The sequence below is a fragment of the Peromyscus maniculatus genome, chromosome 7 (genome assembly GCF_049852395.1).
Source record: "Peromyscus maniculatus bairdii isolate BWxNUB_F1_BW_parent chromosome 7, HU_Pman_BW_mat_3.1, whole genome shotgun sequence".
In the NCBI taxonomy this organism is placed as follows: domain Eukaryota; kingdom Metazoa; phylum Chordata; class Mammalia; order Rodentia; family Cricetidae; genus Peromyscus; species Peromyscus maniculatus.
In genome coordinates this window covers 4865955-4881896 of record NC_134858.1, presented here as the reverse complement: position 1 = coordinate 4881896, position 15942 = coordinate 4865955, and the positions used below count along the sequence as shown (strand labels likewise).

Here is a 15942-nt window from a genome sequence, read left to right as displayed (position 1 = left end):
GTCTCTAGTCAGCCTTTGTGCCGGGGACAGAATACCAGTTTGAAAGATAGAGAATCACCAATCAGTTCCATGCCCCCGAACCTACCTTGAGTTACAATGTCCTGCCATTTCATCAAGTGCCCTTGATGCCTGGCAGGAATGGGACCTGTGGGGGGGCCAGATTCCAAGGCCATGTCATGACTCTCTTGACCTCCCCCCTTGCCCCCCACCCCCAGCACATTCCCTGTAGCAACATCAGACTGGAACAATCTCAGGGCTCAGAATGTCTCGAGCACTTAGCAACATTATCTGGGCAGGGGAAGAGGCAGAGACACTCAACTTCACTGTTGGAACTTGAGGAGGGGAGAATTTCAGGGGCCTCTTGTTTCATCTATTTCCTGCTTGTGTGTCTCTGCAAAGGACTCAGAGCTTTACCAATAATGTTCAAAGTCATGTTCTACTTGGCATCAGGCTGTGAGAAATGGAGAAGCAGGCAGGTAGAGTCAAGCTTCACATGTACTTCCCAAAGGCAGTGTTCAAGCATGGGTAAGACCTGGATGCTGCTTCTGTAACTATTGCTGGGGGGCTGGCTACCTCAAGGTCCCTGGGAAATGACTTCCTCAGTGGGGCCTCCAGGTGGGATGATATTGGGTAACATGGAACCAGGTAATAGTGATGAACACTGGAGTCATGCGGCCCCCTAGCCACTGGGAAAACTAAAGCCGACAGAACTTGTCCTCTCCTGGGGCAGAGCCACAGTGAAAGTGTACCTCAGTGAGTCTGTCCCACAGTGGAGGCTACGGATGACAAACAGTGCTAAGACTGCCCCGTTCTACCTTCTGATAAGATGCTCATCTTTGCTGTGGTCTTGGCCTTCGCTTATCCCAACGCTGTGTGATGGGACCCTGTGCTGATCACTCCATCCGTCTGTCAAAGGAGCAAGTTTGGGGCAATTCTCCTTGGCATTAGAGCTAGAACCCAAGAAATAGCACAATACCTCCGGTTTCAAAAGATATCATGATATCCGCTTCCCCAGAGTTTATTCTGATGAAGTTCAGAGGGACCGCGGTACTCCAGGCACGCAGGGCCATCTCTATGGACTTGTCCACCTCAGCAGGACTCATGGAAGGTGTGTACTTAGAGACTCTGGACAAAGGAAAAGAAGATGTGTGGGCTTTAGTGGCAGGGGAGGGACTGCCCAGGCTGCTCCCAGGACGCAGGCCCGGGTCTCTATGCTACAGTTCTTTCCCTGAGTCAAATTGTCTCATGTCAAACAGGACACCACGGAGAGACCCAGAAGGCAGAGACAACCCTGGGCTTCTGAAAGTTTAGTTTTCATTGTTATTTATTTGAGGGTTTGCTACACCTCAATTCTTTATCAAAGGCCAACGAGATTTCCCCAGAGTTGGGGAGTGGCTTGTGAGTGTCAATGTGTGTGTGTGTGTGTGTGTGTGTGTGAGAGAGAGAGAGAGAGAGACAGAGAGAGAGACAGAGACAGAGGCAAAGAGACAGAGGCAGAGGGATGCAGTTTCTTTCAAAAATTTTAAAATTTACTTTGAAAAATATTTTATTTTATTATTTTTTATATTTATTATAATAAATTTATTATTAAATTTTTATTTTATGTGTATTGGTGTTTGGCCTACACGAATTGTCTGTGTGTAATGTATGCAAGAAGAGGACATCGATGCCTCTGGAACTGGAGTTACAGATGATTGTGAGCTGCCTTGTGGGTACTGAGAACTGAACCTGGATCTTCTGCAAAAGCAGTCAGGTTTTTAACCTCAGAGTCATCTCTCCAGCCCCGTGCGTGCTTCCCTTGGAGAGGATGTGTTAGCCTAGAACAGAACGCACACTGGGCTGAGACAAGGGCTGAGCACTTCAGGAAGTCCCCGAGGGACAACATAGGAGAGATCGGTGGTTTGGACACAGGTGTGTGGAAACAGAGCTGCCAGATCCCGGGGTTCCTTCTGCTCTGAAGCACATAGGTTGGGGTTCTGCCAGCAGGAAAAGAAGGTCAGGGAGAGAATTTCAGCGGGGACTCTGACTGGGCTGGAATAATGGCTACAGAAGCAGAAGGCAGATGTTCGGACTTTGGCGGCATCTTACACAGATTAGGTGGAGGGACAAAGGCTAGCTGTTTAAGGATGCTCTGGGACTCTCAGATTTTAGGATCCACAACAACTGTTTAACAAGCTCGTTAAATGTCCTGGTTTAGTCCTGAAACCTGTATTTTAGCAAGTATCTTAGGTTATTCTCATGCAGGTGATATGATTTGAACCAGAATACAAGACCAAAATCCTAGGGTACTCAAAAGAAGGACCCAAAGAGAGGATGGAATTTGCTCAGTTCTGGACTATTTAATGATTTCAAAAGATGGCACACCCCTTTGTCATAGAAACCTATGATTTAGGACCAGTTAGACAGCATCTCATCATTCCCTCTTGTTACAGGCAGAGCAACTGTATCCTTGAGTTGATGACGTATATTGAGACAGCCAAGATAAAGATGGAGAAAAGAAGAGAAGAGGAGGTGGAGAAAACCCTGACCCAGGGTCTACGGATTGAAAAACATGAACTGATGGTAATCATAGGCAATGCTCTTTGAAGACATGCTCTGCACTAGACAGGGTTCTAAGTACTTTTTAAGGTGGTGTGTTGTCTAGGCCTCACAGTCCCGAGGCAGTTGTAATGATGGTGATCAAGGCCTACACTCTGTGGTTAGTGGGAGCCTGGTCCTGCTGTCTGCCTTCAAAGCCTGCGCACAGGAGTGCTCTGCTGTGCCTTCCGTTGTAATCATCTGGCGTTGTTACAAGATGTGATTCAGACACCCAGGAGCTGTAAGGCATCAAGACAGCCTCTGGGGTCTTGGAGCGGAGTGCTGGTGCCAGGCAGCTTGTCTGGAAGCAAGGATGCCTGGGTGTGGAGAGTCGTGTGGAGGTTTCAGGGCTGCATTATTTATCACAGAGTATTACACATCCCCAAGTGTCAGGCTATCTTGATTCATGTCACTGCTGTTAACTGTGCATAGTCACAGCCTAAAATTATAGGACACAGTTGAAGAAAAGAATTATGAAAAGATGTCATGGATTTACTTTTTTTTTTTTTTTTAAGGTCTTAAGCTGTTTCTCAGACTGTGGTTAAGCCCTCGAAGATGGCCATGTTGTTTAGATTTCTTTGTTTTAAGCGCCATCTTGTGGACGGAGAGTCCAGTAGCAGTTAACAAAAGTCTCCCCAAGTTCTCCTGTCCTGTGTCTGATCAAAGGGTCTGTCAGAATGGGTTAGCAACCTACTTTCCCAGGGAACATAAAGCGTTGGCCTGCATGGCTTGCTGGTTTCTGTATTGTAAATAGTGACCACAATGTGGTCAGGGATGCCACATTGGCAACAGTCAAGAGGCCATTGTGGAGTGTGGAAACTAATCAGGTCAAATAGACGTGGATAAGCTTGTGAATCTAGATGATGGCAAAATGCAAAAATAGGAAGTATTACGTTTTGGTTATGTTTGTTTTAAAATACAATTTAATTGTAAAGTTACATCATTGAATATGGTCATTTCTTAGCAACAAGGTCATGAAGTTCTTGGAAATATAAGGACAGACCCCAGAATTCCTGCTGTTGGAGTTGGCTCCTCATATGGGAAGGAAGGAGCTCTGCTCCGACCTGCTGAAGTTTGCAGCAGCCCAGCCCTTCCTCATCTCCAGATTTCATCCAGATGGGCTGATCCTGGGAATGTAAGCTGATCCAGATCCTGGCCTTCCCGATAGCTAGTTCTTACTGCTCAGACTGCGTCCCCCCCTGTCCCCCAGCCTCGGTCCCCACCACTCCGTGCTGCGCACACTGCTGAGTTTCAGAACTGTGCTTGGGCACTCGACTGAACTGTCACTCGGCTTGGTTGGTGGGTTTTCTGCTTGGAAATGGCCTAAGTCTAAAAAAACTCTGTTGTCGAACCACCCAAAGCTGCACCCCTGGGCTATGTGAGGCCCGGGCATGACAGCGTCGCCTGCTTCCTTCAAGCCCACTGAGGCTGGGCACCTTGGGTGATGTACTGTGGTCTAACCTGTGAATGAGGTCTAACCTGGATGTGCTCAAGGAAGCTGGAGTGGGGGATTTGCTCCCCATACCCAGACCCAAAGGAGGAAGGACAAGGGCCTTGGGGCAGGTCTCCTCAGTCTAAAGAGGAAGATGCCAGATGTGGAATGGGGCTTGGAGTTGCAACTACCTTCACCTCAGGGTCAGGTGTGACTTCTGTATGACAGGCCAGCTGCCCCCACTGCTGCTCAGAGCCACTGAGGCCTGTGAGGACATCTTTCTCCCTGTTCATGTTTATCTCCCCTAAGACTGGAAAGGAGAAAGATGAGTTGTTCACCGTTATACTCCATAACTTGAGTGTCTACAGTAGCCAAAGTCATCAGCAAATAATTTGTGGAATCAAGTAATGAATTGTATTAACGAGTCTTTTGCAGTGTATGTGGGGTGGGTGGGGGCAGAGGCCGACCTTCACTGTTGTTTCTCAGGAGACATCCATCTTGTTCTTCTGAGGTGGTCTCTCATTTGACTAGTTTAGCTGGCCAGATTAAAAGGTTATCAATCCTACCATGGGTTACTTAACTTGAAACTATTAGAGTTGTTCCCAGCTGGTCAGGTCTGTAAAGGGGAAGGTGGACAGTTATCCTGAGATTAGAATTTTCAAACAAACAGCTGCTGTGGATTCTGCCTTTTATACAGATCAAAAGGAAGAGAGCTTGGAAAGAAAAGAAGAGGGTGAGGTGTGTCTTTCTCTTTGAACTGGGAAAGACTCAATCTCATTACCTGTATGTCAAAATATTTTTTTTCCATTTGGGTTCACCTGGGAAGAGGCGGTAGTTGGCCACATCAGGAACTCCACAGCGAGGCCTCTTGATCACGTTCACTGTGTTCTGGTCCAACTTCCCAGTGACGCGGAGGCCGAAGAAAGATTGCAGCTCCTTAATCTTCCTGACCATGGGCTTGCCTCCTCTTGCCACCATCTCACCAGCCTGGGGGCCTCCTCTCTGTGTGTAATACTTGTCAAGATATTCCTGAAATGGAGGGGCAGGCTGACACATCCATGGTGTGGTTGGGGAACACCCCTACTTGGCTAAGATCGGAACAATAGTCTCAGTGTAAAGTAAAGTATAAATTCTTATTAAAAACTTAGACACAGAGAAACCCTGTCTTGAAAAACAAAAAAAAAAAACAAAAAAACAAAAAAAAAACTTAGACATATTTGCATAGATTAAACAGGTACATCCAAAGTTATTAAAGATCACCTTTGAGTACTGAGGCTTGTAGGCTGCTATCCCCACCCCTACAGGCTTTGGGTGTGTTTGTGGTACACACAGGTGTGTATGTGGGTGCACTTGCTTGTGTGGGCTCATGTGGAGACCACAGGTTGATGTTGCCACGTCATTTCTAATCACATGGTGTAAAACACACAATGTGTAATGTGAGATGAGTGTTTTTCCCCAAGAGGACTTACGCTTCAGCCTCTCATTAGACACAAAGAGGGCAACTAGTTCTGGTGGGTTGTGGGTGGGTTTTCATAGGGTGGGTTTCCTGATCAGGTTCCCTATCCATTGAGGCATAGAAAAGAAGCCATAAGGTACTAGGCTTCTCGCATACGAGGCTCAGGGAACATTCTGGAACAGGGGGTAGAAAGATTGGAAGAGACAGTGTCCTTTGGACACAACAGGACCACTACCTGTGACAGTTGTGACTACACAACATCCATCCAGTCAATATTCCAGCATGGATGCAGGAGCAACACACGAGTCCCTTCCCTAGCTTAGGTATTGACCAGTGATGGCTGCTGAGGGAAGGAGGGCCGTTTTCTTTAGGGGTATGACTCCTTGTAGGTTGATCACGTTCCAGTGGGTGGCCCTGTGCCTCTGTGCATGTGAGTAGTGCCAATTAGATCCAGAGGGTTAAAAAAAAAGGAGAGAGAAAAGAGGACACGATGTTGGGAGTGAGCCTGGGCAAGAATCCAGGAGAGGCCAGAGGAGAGGAGTGGAGCGTGAATATGGTCAAAATACATTGCATGCGTGTGTGAAACCCTCAAATAATTAAGAAGAAATATTAGTCCCCTCCCTAAATGATCAAGTTTCACCCACTCAGACAGACTTCAAACCCCTTAGGATACCTTGTTCACCCTGCTGTGGACGTTAGATTGGGATTAGGGTGGCCTGAGCTGCATGGGGCTGTAAACGCAAAGGTTGAGGCCCATGTTTGGTTCAGGAATTTCCCCTGTCCAATGCAGCTAGAGATTTAGAATCTTATATTTAGTTTAGTTGATTATTGATTGTATGTATTGTATTATATTGTAAAAGTTTATGGATAAATACAATATTTATTTCCACCTTAACCATAGATTTAATTATCCATAACTTATGCCTAATATATGGAAGCAAACTTCATTTTTTACAAGAGGGGGTGTACTTCTTTTGGTGCTGGAGAGTGAACCCGGAAACTTTGGCTTGCTGTGCAAATGCTCTGCTGCTGTGTGTGACTTGTTAGGAAGATTATTATATATCTATGTGACACAAAACTAGGTCCATACTAAGATCACGTTTTTTGGAAGGTAAATATTTAACGGCATAGAGAATGCTCTCAATGGAGCAGCGCACACAGAGTGAACAGAAGAGCAATCTCTGTCAGATGCCAGCAATTTCAGAAGTAAAGTGCATGCCGTGAACAATGAAGGGAGGCGGGGATGTCTGAGTGCCAGTGTTGGCCGTCTGGGCGGGGCAGTGGCAGACAGGTACTTTCCCTTTCGTGCTCTCCATACCCACAAGTTTTCTGTGGTGAAGTTGGCTGTTGTTATGTTCAAGCTGGTAAGAGGAGGTGACTTTGCTGGTGATCCCCCCTCAAGAAGTTTGGCTAAGGAGCTAGAGGGATGGCTCAGCAGTTGAGAGTGCTCGATGTTCTTCCAGAGGACCTGAGTCTGGTTCCCAGCACCCAGGTCGGTGGTTCACAGCCACCTGTGACTCCAGCTCCAGGAGATCCGACTCTGTCTTTGGGCCTTTGTGAGCACACACACATGTGGCACACACTCATACAAACACACACACAAATAAAAATAAATCCGAAACGAACTTTTTTAGTTCAGGCCTTTCTATGGATGAGGAGCTCTGACACACGGGGTGATTCTGCCTCCACCCCATCTGTGGCAGGAGTTTTATGGGTTTTGTTGTTGTTGTTTGTTCTTTCTTTCTTTTTGAGGATGAAGCCACATGAAGGCCTTCTGGTTTGTGTGCAAACTGATGCTGTGGCAGCTTGAGTGACATCTCAGTTATGCTCCTTGGAGATCGGAGAACTGCATCTAAGACCAGATGCTCTACTTCTGAAAGGGTTTTGGTTTTGAGTATCCCCGCCCCCCCACGTTTGAGAATGTGCTGTCCTCGACAGTCTGATGTCTGCTTTATGAGATGTGACCACAGAAGGGGAATATTTATGATAAATTAGGCAAAACCCACACTTACTGCTATTATTAAAGTGCCACAGTCACCAACAAGGACACAGGGAGGCCAGTGAGAGGTTTCCAAAGAATCAACCATCAAGAGAAATAACACATTTGTACAAACAAAAAACACACTTGAACACTGGGCACCCTCCTAAAATCAACCCAAAAAGCCCTAAGAAACCCTCAAAATTTTAAGTGCTAGCAGGATCATATTTGGGAGGAGTAAATGATGACCCGAGACTCCCACTCCTGGCATGGGGGGTCAGTGTTCTCATGGGTGAGGTGCCTGGCAGGTTGGCCTTGCTTCTCTGGATGGCCCCACACCTGTGAATGCATGGGGAGCACTGAGTGACTCAGAGGGCCATTTTTAAAACAAGAGAAAGTGTGAGGTTGGGGTGAGGAACGTTGACAGGATCCAGGAGGAGCTGGAGGGTGGGGTGAATATGGTTGAAATATATTGCTTGCATGTATAAAATTCTCAAAGAATAAATAGAAGTTAAAAAAAACCCCAAGCCTCAAAACCAAAACCAAGTCCTTGCTTGCCTTGTCCAAAGCCTTGCCCTGAGTAACGGGGAATTCGTCTGAAAGCTACAGACTGAAGTATTAACAGTGCTACATGCTGATTATGGATCTTGGGCATTTCTTTTTCGACTATAGTTTTTATACATTTTCTCCTATGAATCTACACAATGTTTATAATGTTTTCTTTTCCTTTAAAATATGCACAGATTGCCAAACCTATAGTGTTAAAAGTTTAAGGCTGAACTTAGTAGATGGGAATAGAGCAGCCAGTTTTAATGAAATAAATTCAGAAGTTATTCCTACTTAATAAAAAGACAAAGCTTTGTCACTGAAATGGCATCAAGGAGACGGTGGTTTAGTGATTTCCTTGGCTAAAGTGTAAAAGCCGCTTCTGGGGACTGTCATATGTTCTAAGTTAGGGAGAGCCAGCACTCTGGGGACTTTCTTGCCAGAGTTGTTGACAAGGCGTTGGCATCCATTCTGGAGTCAAGGTTTGGCAGTTAGAGGTACACTCAGAACTGCTCTGTTTTATAGGCCACCACTTTCACGCTGTCCCGTTCACAACTCCCCACCTCTGCCCCTCCCTGCAGTTAAAGTCACTAAATCAAGCAGTCCTCACCTGAGTCTTTTCTGGTGTTTGACAAACGAAAGTAATGGGGGCCGGCAGGGCTTGCGTCTGCTGGCTAGTGGTCCAGGCTCCCTGCAACATCTTAGGACATTTGGAAATCTTCCTCCTGAGTGTCACTGGTCTGAGGAACGACCAGGGTATGCTTTCTCCAACATTCCCTCTATCTCTCAGAGTCACCGAAAGAGATTCGGAAGGACTTTGGTGCTGTCTGAGTGCAGGCTACACACAAACAGCCCAGGGAAACTCTTAGAATTTCTCTACTTTAGCTTTATTTTGCCAGCACCAGCCTTCCCAACTGTCTTACTGATCACACCAGTATGAGGGTAACAATGTGTTTCTTTAACAAAAGAAATGGGTAAGGAAATGATAACCTACCTGTATTCAGAAATGATTGGGATTTTTTGATAATTAAAATATTTTAAATATATTTTTTTAATTTTATTTGTATGTGTGTGTTCCTGAGTGAATGTATGTGTCATGTGCATGAGGGGCCTGTAGAGGCCAGAAGAGGGTATCAGATGTCCTCAAATTGGAGCTTCAAGGTAATTGTGAGTGGCCATGTGGATGTTGAGAATTGAACTCTGAGCCAACTCTTTAGCACCTATTTGTAACTCTTTAAACATAAAGTTATGGAAATAGTTTAAAAGTCAAAATGTTTTTATGGCATAATATTCAGTGAGATAAGAAGCCAAAATTTAAAGATATTATCAATTAAAACATTCTTTATTACAGAAAAGGAAGTGGTACCAATGGTTCCAGAATCTAGGATTCTTTTTTGGATGGCTTAATTTTTTATAATCATGTGTAAATTAGAATTTATATTACTTTCAAAGACACTTTAGAAGCTTGTTTTCAATGTTATGTCAACACTACTAGGTAGTTCCCATGTTCCAATAGGGTGAGTTAATGAGTTTTGACTTCCTGACACTGTGAAAGTGATGTCTCCTCAGTAGAAACCACTCTTCAAAACTTCCCTCACAGTCTTTTCCTCGGCTGGCTGTGCGTGGGGAGGCTCTGCCTGTGGATCCTGAGCCTCAGCCATGACCACACTCCCAGCCACACAGTAGCAAGCTGGACACCAGCTAGCTGTGCTGCCCAACGGTGCCTTTGATAAGCTGTTGGACTCGTGTATTGTGAAGGTTATGAAGATTCAACACCACCATAAACCAGGAAACATCTGCGCTATTTTAAAAAACAAACCCTAAAATAAATCCTCAATTGTAGGAAGAGGCAGGCATTTGGTCATTATTCCATTTCAGTTTCTCTCTCTCTCTCTCTCTCTCTCTCTCTCTCTCTCTCTCTCTCTCTCTCTCTCTCTCTCTCTCTCTCTCCTGCTGAGGATGGAATGAAGGACCTCGGGCGTGTTAGGCAAGTGCTCCACTATTGAGCTACATCCCCAGCTCAGTTTATAGTGTATCTACAGTCCCATTCTGTCATTTCAAAGCCCAAATGCAGCTTAAGAAACCAGAATTTAAGGATACAACTAGACATTAAATAAATTAAACAAGAGCTATTTAAGCTCTCAAATGCAGATGTTTGTGTCTGTGGGTTTGGGGACCCAGGTGTCTGGAGTTATTTCTTAGCTAGTAATTTAGAAAGAAAAGAACAGTGTGGAGGGTGCTTTCTCATTGCCCATGATCTAGTGACCTCTTCCAAAGTCTCTTAGCTCTAGTCACACAGTGGTTGCATCCCACACTCCTCTATGCTGGACTCCTGCACTTGAGGATGCTTTTGCCAGCCTGCTCTGTCTCCAGGATTTTCTAGCTCATTCTACAGCTGAGGTTCATCCCAGATGTGGCTTTCCCTGAGAGGCTTCCCCGGACAGCCCCAGTCAGTCAGCCTCTTTCCAGTACCACTTCCCACTCTCTGGAACAAGCTCGTGCACCTGAGTGACATGTTTGCCTTCTCACCTCAGCCTCGCTCTTGTATGTCAGCGCCATGAGAACAGAGACAGGCTCGTTCTTCTCACCCACGCTTTGCCCAGAGATGATCGGTAACAATAGAAACTCCTTGTTTGCTGGGCGGTGGTGGGGCACGCCTTTAATCCCAGCACTCGGGAGGGAAAGACAGGCGGATCTCTGTGAGTTCGAGGCAAGCCTGTTCTCCAAAGTGAGTTCCAGGACAGGCACCAAAGCTACACAGAGAAACCCTGTCTTAAAAAACCAAAAAAAAAAAAAAAAAGAAAGAAAGAAAAAAGAAAAGAAACTCCTTGTTTACATTTGTGATTCTATAAGCTCACAAGGCTGGTGGGTGTTTCTGTAAGCTACAAGATGGTACATAAGTTGTTTCTAGTTTAACATGAGAGATCTGTCCTCATCTTTGTGGCCTCCTAAAGAAAATGCTCTTTCCAAAGTGGATGCCTGGGCTAGCTGCAACAGGAACCTCTGTGTGCCCAGTGACAAGGGATGGACAAATTTCATGATCCCGAGGGCGTTACAGAGACTTGCTTAGACAGAAGAAATAAGGATGTCTAGCAGCCCCAGCCTCAATCACACTGTTCCTTTGAAATGTGCCCCAACACGCCCCACCTGGTCAGACCAGCAAAGATGGCTTCACCAAAACTTTTTGACCTTAGTCCTATTTACAGTGGGACCATCTATTCCTTTGGTAAAGGGCTGATTTTTGGGTCTGCAGACCGTAGTCAGCCATTACAGCACAACAGCCTATAATCTAATGGTCTGGCCAAGACTGGCTGGTAGGATGAGATTTACCCAAACCCTGGACTAGGGTCAGAACCTCCCACTGGCTCAGATCTGTTCTGGCTGAGTACCACCTGCTGTGTATGTGCCAGGAAGTGGGTATCACAAAGCTTTATGGTCTCTGAACTAGAGCATTAGTCTGTAGAGGGAAAGACATTTGGAGGGAGATGACCCACAGAGAGGACCAGCACAACACAATTTACAGTTTTAGTACCTGGAGCTACTTTGAATTGAATTCATCTATACATGGGCTCTAGTCGAAGAAAGTTCAGCTCAAGTGGGCATCTAATGTTGATGCTGGCATCCACTGTTGAGCTGAACCTGCTTATTTATCTGCAGGGCTGTTTTTGCAAATGCTCCCTGAATTCTCTCATGTTGTAAGAGAAACTGATCGACTGGAATGGGTGAGAGGCGAAACAGCTGGTAGGGACAATCCAGGGTGCACAGGTGACAGATCTCCAGCCCTCAGCTGACATCTACCAGGCGGAGATGGAATCACATGCATGCTGTAGTTTCATCAGACTCCCACGAGAGGCCGGGGCACATCTACCTTTCACTATAGCTAGCAATCTGTCATAGAAATTCATTCCTCTAGGTCAAGAATCACTATTCTCCTTTAACAGACTTTCCTGCATTTGGGATGATTTTCAGCCATGAAATATTTACAAAATTCTAATATATCACTGATTGTTTCAGACCCCTCACACCACGGTAGTTTGCTTCATATCACCGTCAGGCGCAAGAGACCACAGGGGGAAGGGAAGTTGGGGGAAGGGTTGTGGAGAAACACAGCTTGGCCTACCTTAAATTCTGACCAAGGTCACCTTGAGCACAAAAGTCATGTTTCAGAGTGTGAACCTAAGACCCCCTCCCCTTGTGACTGCTGAGCACTCAGCATAAAATTCCCAGTCTTTTTATTTCCGATCTTATTTTTCCTCAAATACTTGTTTTTGAATTTTGTATGTTTTATAACCCCATACCAGTTCTGCATTATGTGATACACCTACACAGACAATTATCCAGTCATTAATGCATCCATGGAACACACGAACCTGATAAGCACCAGACATGAATCTTAGATGGTGCGGTTCATCAGGCTTCTGTGGAGATTAAAATGATTTTCAACAAGAATGGATTTTTGTTGACTTTCTCGTTGTGCCCTGTTGGATGTTCTGGGTTAGGGAAGGATGAGGGAATGGGGCAGAGAGTCACAAACCTGTGCGAGGTGGTAGCTGCTCCCGAAGGTCCTAGGGGTGGCTGCAAATAGGGTGGGGGTCGCAGTGGCAAACTTTAGCGCTGTGACAAGGACAGCGAGGCCGGAGGCAGGTAAGACCTTCATCTCCTCTCGGTCGCTTGGCAGTCCTATCGGCCCAGGGGGTGTCAGGCCGTGCACATTTGCACCTGGACCGAGTTCCTTTTATAGACTCACACAGGTCTGGGCCCCGCAAGTGATGATTCATGTCTCAAATGGTAATTACACAGCTCGTTTCTCTCCCTGATGACGGGGTAAAGCCGTGCACAGGGATCAGGGAAAGCTTCATTCTGTGTGACTGACCAAGTCATAAAGGAGAGAAATGGTCACTTTTAATGGTGCTTGTTAACTACGTACACAAATTGGGTGATTTGAATCCCACCCAACTGAAACATTCGGTTAGTCCTACTTTTGGACCCCTTTTGGTTCTGATTATAGAAAGAGTAGGGGCCAGTGACTCTAGGCCTGATGACCTGGGTCCCCAGGACCCACATGGTGGGAGGAGAGAAATGATTCTCCCAAGCTGTCCTCTGAGATCTCCATGCATGATCTCAGTACACTTCTGTGTGTACTCCATGAATACATAAATAAATAAATGCAATTTTAAAAATGAGAAAAGTTAAATGGTTACACCATAGTTGGATTAGAATACAGTTGAGCTGTCTACACATTCATGCCAACCTCCATCATCCCATATCTGCATCTCCCACGATGTTTCTCTGGAAAGATTGCGGCTGTTGCTGCTGTTGGTGGTTCTAAAACATACAAGGTCTTGAGTCATCAAGGTGACTTTCCATGATACCATGCCTAAAAGGGTGGAGAGTGAACCCACAAATACCAGAAGGTTTTTCAATGAGATAACACCAGAGTTATGTCTGTTAACCATAACATAAGACAAAACCTCCCATTTTCAGTGCATCTTGGTTAGTTAGGAGTCATATTTGTGTGTGTATTCCTGTGTGCAGGTTCAGATGTGTGTGTGTTCATGTGTGCAGGTTCAGATGTGTGTGTGTTCATGGGTACAGGTTTGGATGCCTGTGTATGAGGAGCCCAGAAGATGCCGGTTTTTTGGAAACAAGGTTTCTCACTGTCATGGGGCTTGTAAACAAACCAGGGCGACCCACCCTCAGCTCTGGGTTTAACAGTGCATGCCACTTTTCTGTTTGTGTGTTTAAGGAGGTTCAAAACCCTTCCTTCAGAGCCTGGCTCAAGGCTGCAGAGGCCCATGTGGTCTTTGAGGCCTCCCGGTTGCTGACCAGGCCTGGATTTTGCACATGGTTCTGGGAGTGGAACTCAGGCTCTTGTGCTTCAGGCAAGTGCATCACTTCAGCATCGCTGGAGCCCCTGGGGTTTTGGCAGGCCAGAAAGACTGGGGTTAAACTGTAAGATGTTTCCTAGCAACGTGGGTTTGGACTAAGGATTTAATCTCTGGGAGCAGTAGTTGTGTGTTTTATATCTGCAAAGACCCATGACACTCTTCGAATGTGTCAACTCTTCAGTGTTACAGGGCATCACTGGCTACAGAACGGTATCAGTTAGTGCCACCTGGATTCCAGTGCCCCAGATCTGAGAAATGATGAAGTCACTCTTGTCTGATTCAGAGACAGTGGAAAGCCAGGGAAATATGAGGGAGAGAAGCTCACATTTTACTTGTGATCAGAACAGAATTGGGACAGTGGCCAACTCCAACATACAGGAGACAAACATAAACCTCCCCAGCATGTCCTCCACACTCCATCTGCACTGACTCCTCCCCGGCATGTCCTCCCCACTCTACCTGAACTGACTCCTCCCCGGCATGTCCTCCCGACTCTAGCTGAACTGACTCCTCCGTGGCATGTTCTCCCCACTCTACCTGAACTGACTCCTCCCCGGCATGTCCTCCCCACTCTACCTGAACTGACTCCTCCCCAGCATGTCCTCCCCACTCTCCCTGAACTGACTCCGCCCTGGCATGTCCTCCCCACTCTCCCTGAACTGACTCCTCCCCGGCATGTCCTCCCCTCTCTACCTGAACTGACTCCTCCCCGGCATGTTCTCCCCACTCTAGCTGAACTGACTCCTCCCCAGCATGTCCTCCCCACTCTCCCTGAACTGACTCCTCCCCGGCATGTCCTCCACACTCCATCTACACTGACTCCTCCTCAGCATGTCCTCCACACTCTCCCTGAACTAACTCCTCCCCGGCATGTCCTCCCCACTCTCACTGAACTGACTCCTCCCTGGCATGTGCTCCACACTGCGCTGATTTCCTTACTTTTAGCATGATTTAAAGTGTCAGCCATTCAGAAAAGAAGCTTTTCCTGAGTGATCCACCTCGGGGCTCATAGCTCTGGCCTCAGGTCTCCCACACCAATGTATTTTGCAGCCAAGCAGCTCATGTATGTTTCTCCTTTTTTTTTTTTTTCAACAAAAACTTCTTACCCCTCCCTCTGTGTGCAGCACACTGCTGTGGCTTGCCCTGGCATGTACCCTGGACTGTAACTCCTTCTTCAACCTTGCATAAATTCTATTTCCTTGTAAGTACTTTTCACCCAGGGCTATTATTTATTCATTTTTAATTTTTTATCTATGTTTTTTATTTTTTTTAAGCTTTGCCAGTTCAGATCATAATTCTGACTCATATGCACATGATCTGTCAGGTTGATTCATTGCTTTTGGTTGTGATATTTTCATATTTAAAATGGGAGAAAGATGCCAACTTAGAATGAATGGGGCAAATCATGTCTTTGTAGAGATTTTAGCACAGTGTGGGGAAAGTGTTCGTGCACACGAAGTCGGTTCTGCTACTTTTTCTTTGTTGCCTGGAGCCTGGTTGGCTTTTAATAAATGTGTTGGTGAGAGACCCGATGGAACACTAGTCTCTGATTCTCACGGCGTGGTTCCAGCATCACCCTCACCCGAGAACTGTTCAACTTTTAACATATATTTTCTGATAACTTCACACATGAACACCATGTATTTAGATTAAATCCACCCCTTCCCAATTCAACTCCTCTCAGATCACCACCATCCTCTTCCTCCCAACTTCATGTGCTCTACAGTCTTTTGTTTTATAATGCACTGAGCACAATAGGTGTTGTCTATTTTTTTTTAATTTTTAAAAATTACTGAAAAGTTTTTGTACCCGGACAAGCCTCTTCACCAATGTAGAGACCAAATCAGACTGAATTAGAAAATGTCCCCATTTAAGGGGTAAAGCGTTCCCAGGTGATTCTCCAGTCCCCCAGAGAGGAAACAGGGACAAGAGACCGAAAAACCACCTGTCTGTTTTCTGGGGTGCAGTTTAAATACCCTGTGGGAGTGGTCTTGAGCATCTCTGGGGGAGGAGCTGTGTTTGGCGGGACTTTCTGAGAGTCAGGGTCTGGGCAGAGAGGTGGGGC

At 46.0% G+C, this 15942-nt stretch overlaps 1 protein-coding gene across 1 annotated transcript in view; it reads right to left on the bottom strand.

Moving 5' to 3' along the window:
• Positions 1-12748, bottom strand: part of Mmp20 (matrix metallopeptidase 20) — a 40997-nt gene extending 28249 nt beyond the window's left edge. Inside the window, exons 1-3 of the mRNA XM_006983770.2 lie at positions 12524-12748; positions 4791-5038; positions 977-1125 (exon numbers count right to left, since the gene is read on the bottom strand). Of these exons, the coding sequence (XP_006983832.1) occupies positions 977-1125; positions 4791-5038; positions 12524-12646 (520 nt within the window). The 5' untranslated portion in view covers positions 12647-12748. The remainder of the gene's footprint in view (positions 1-976; positions 1126-4790; positions 5039-12523) is intronic.
• Between the last annotated feature and the right edge of the window lie 3194 nt (positions 12749-15942).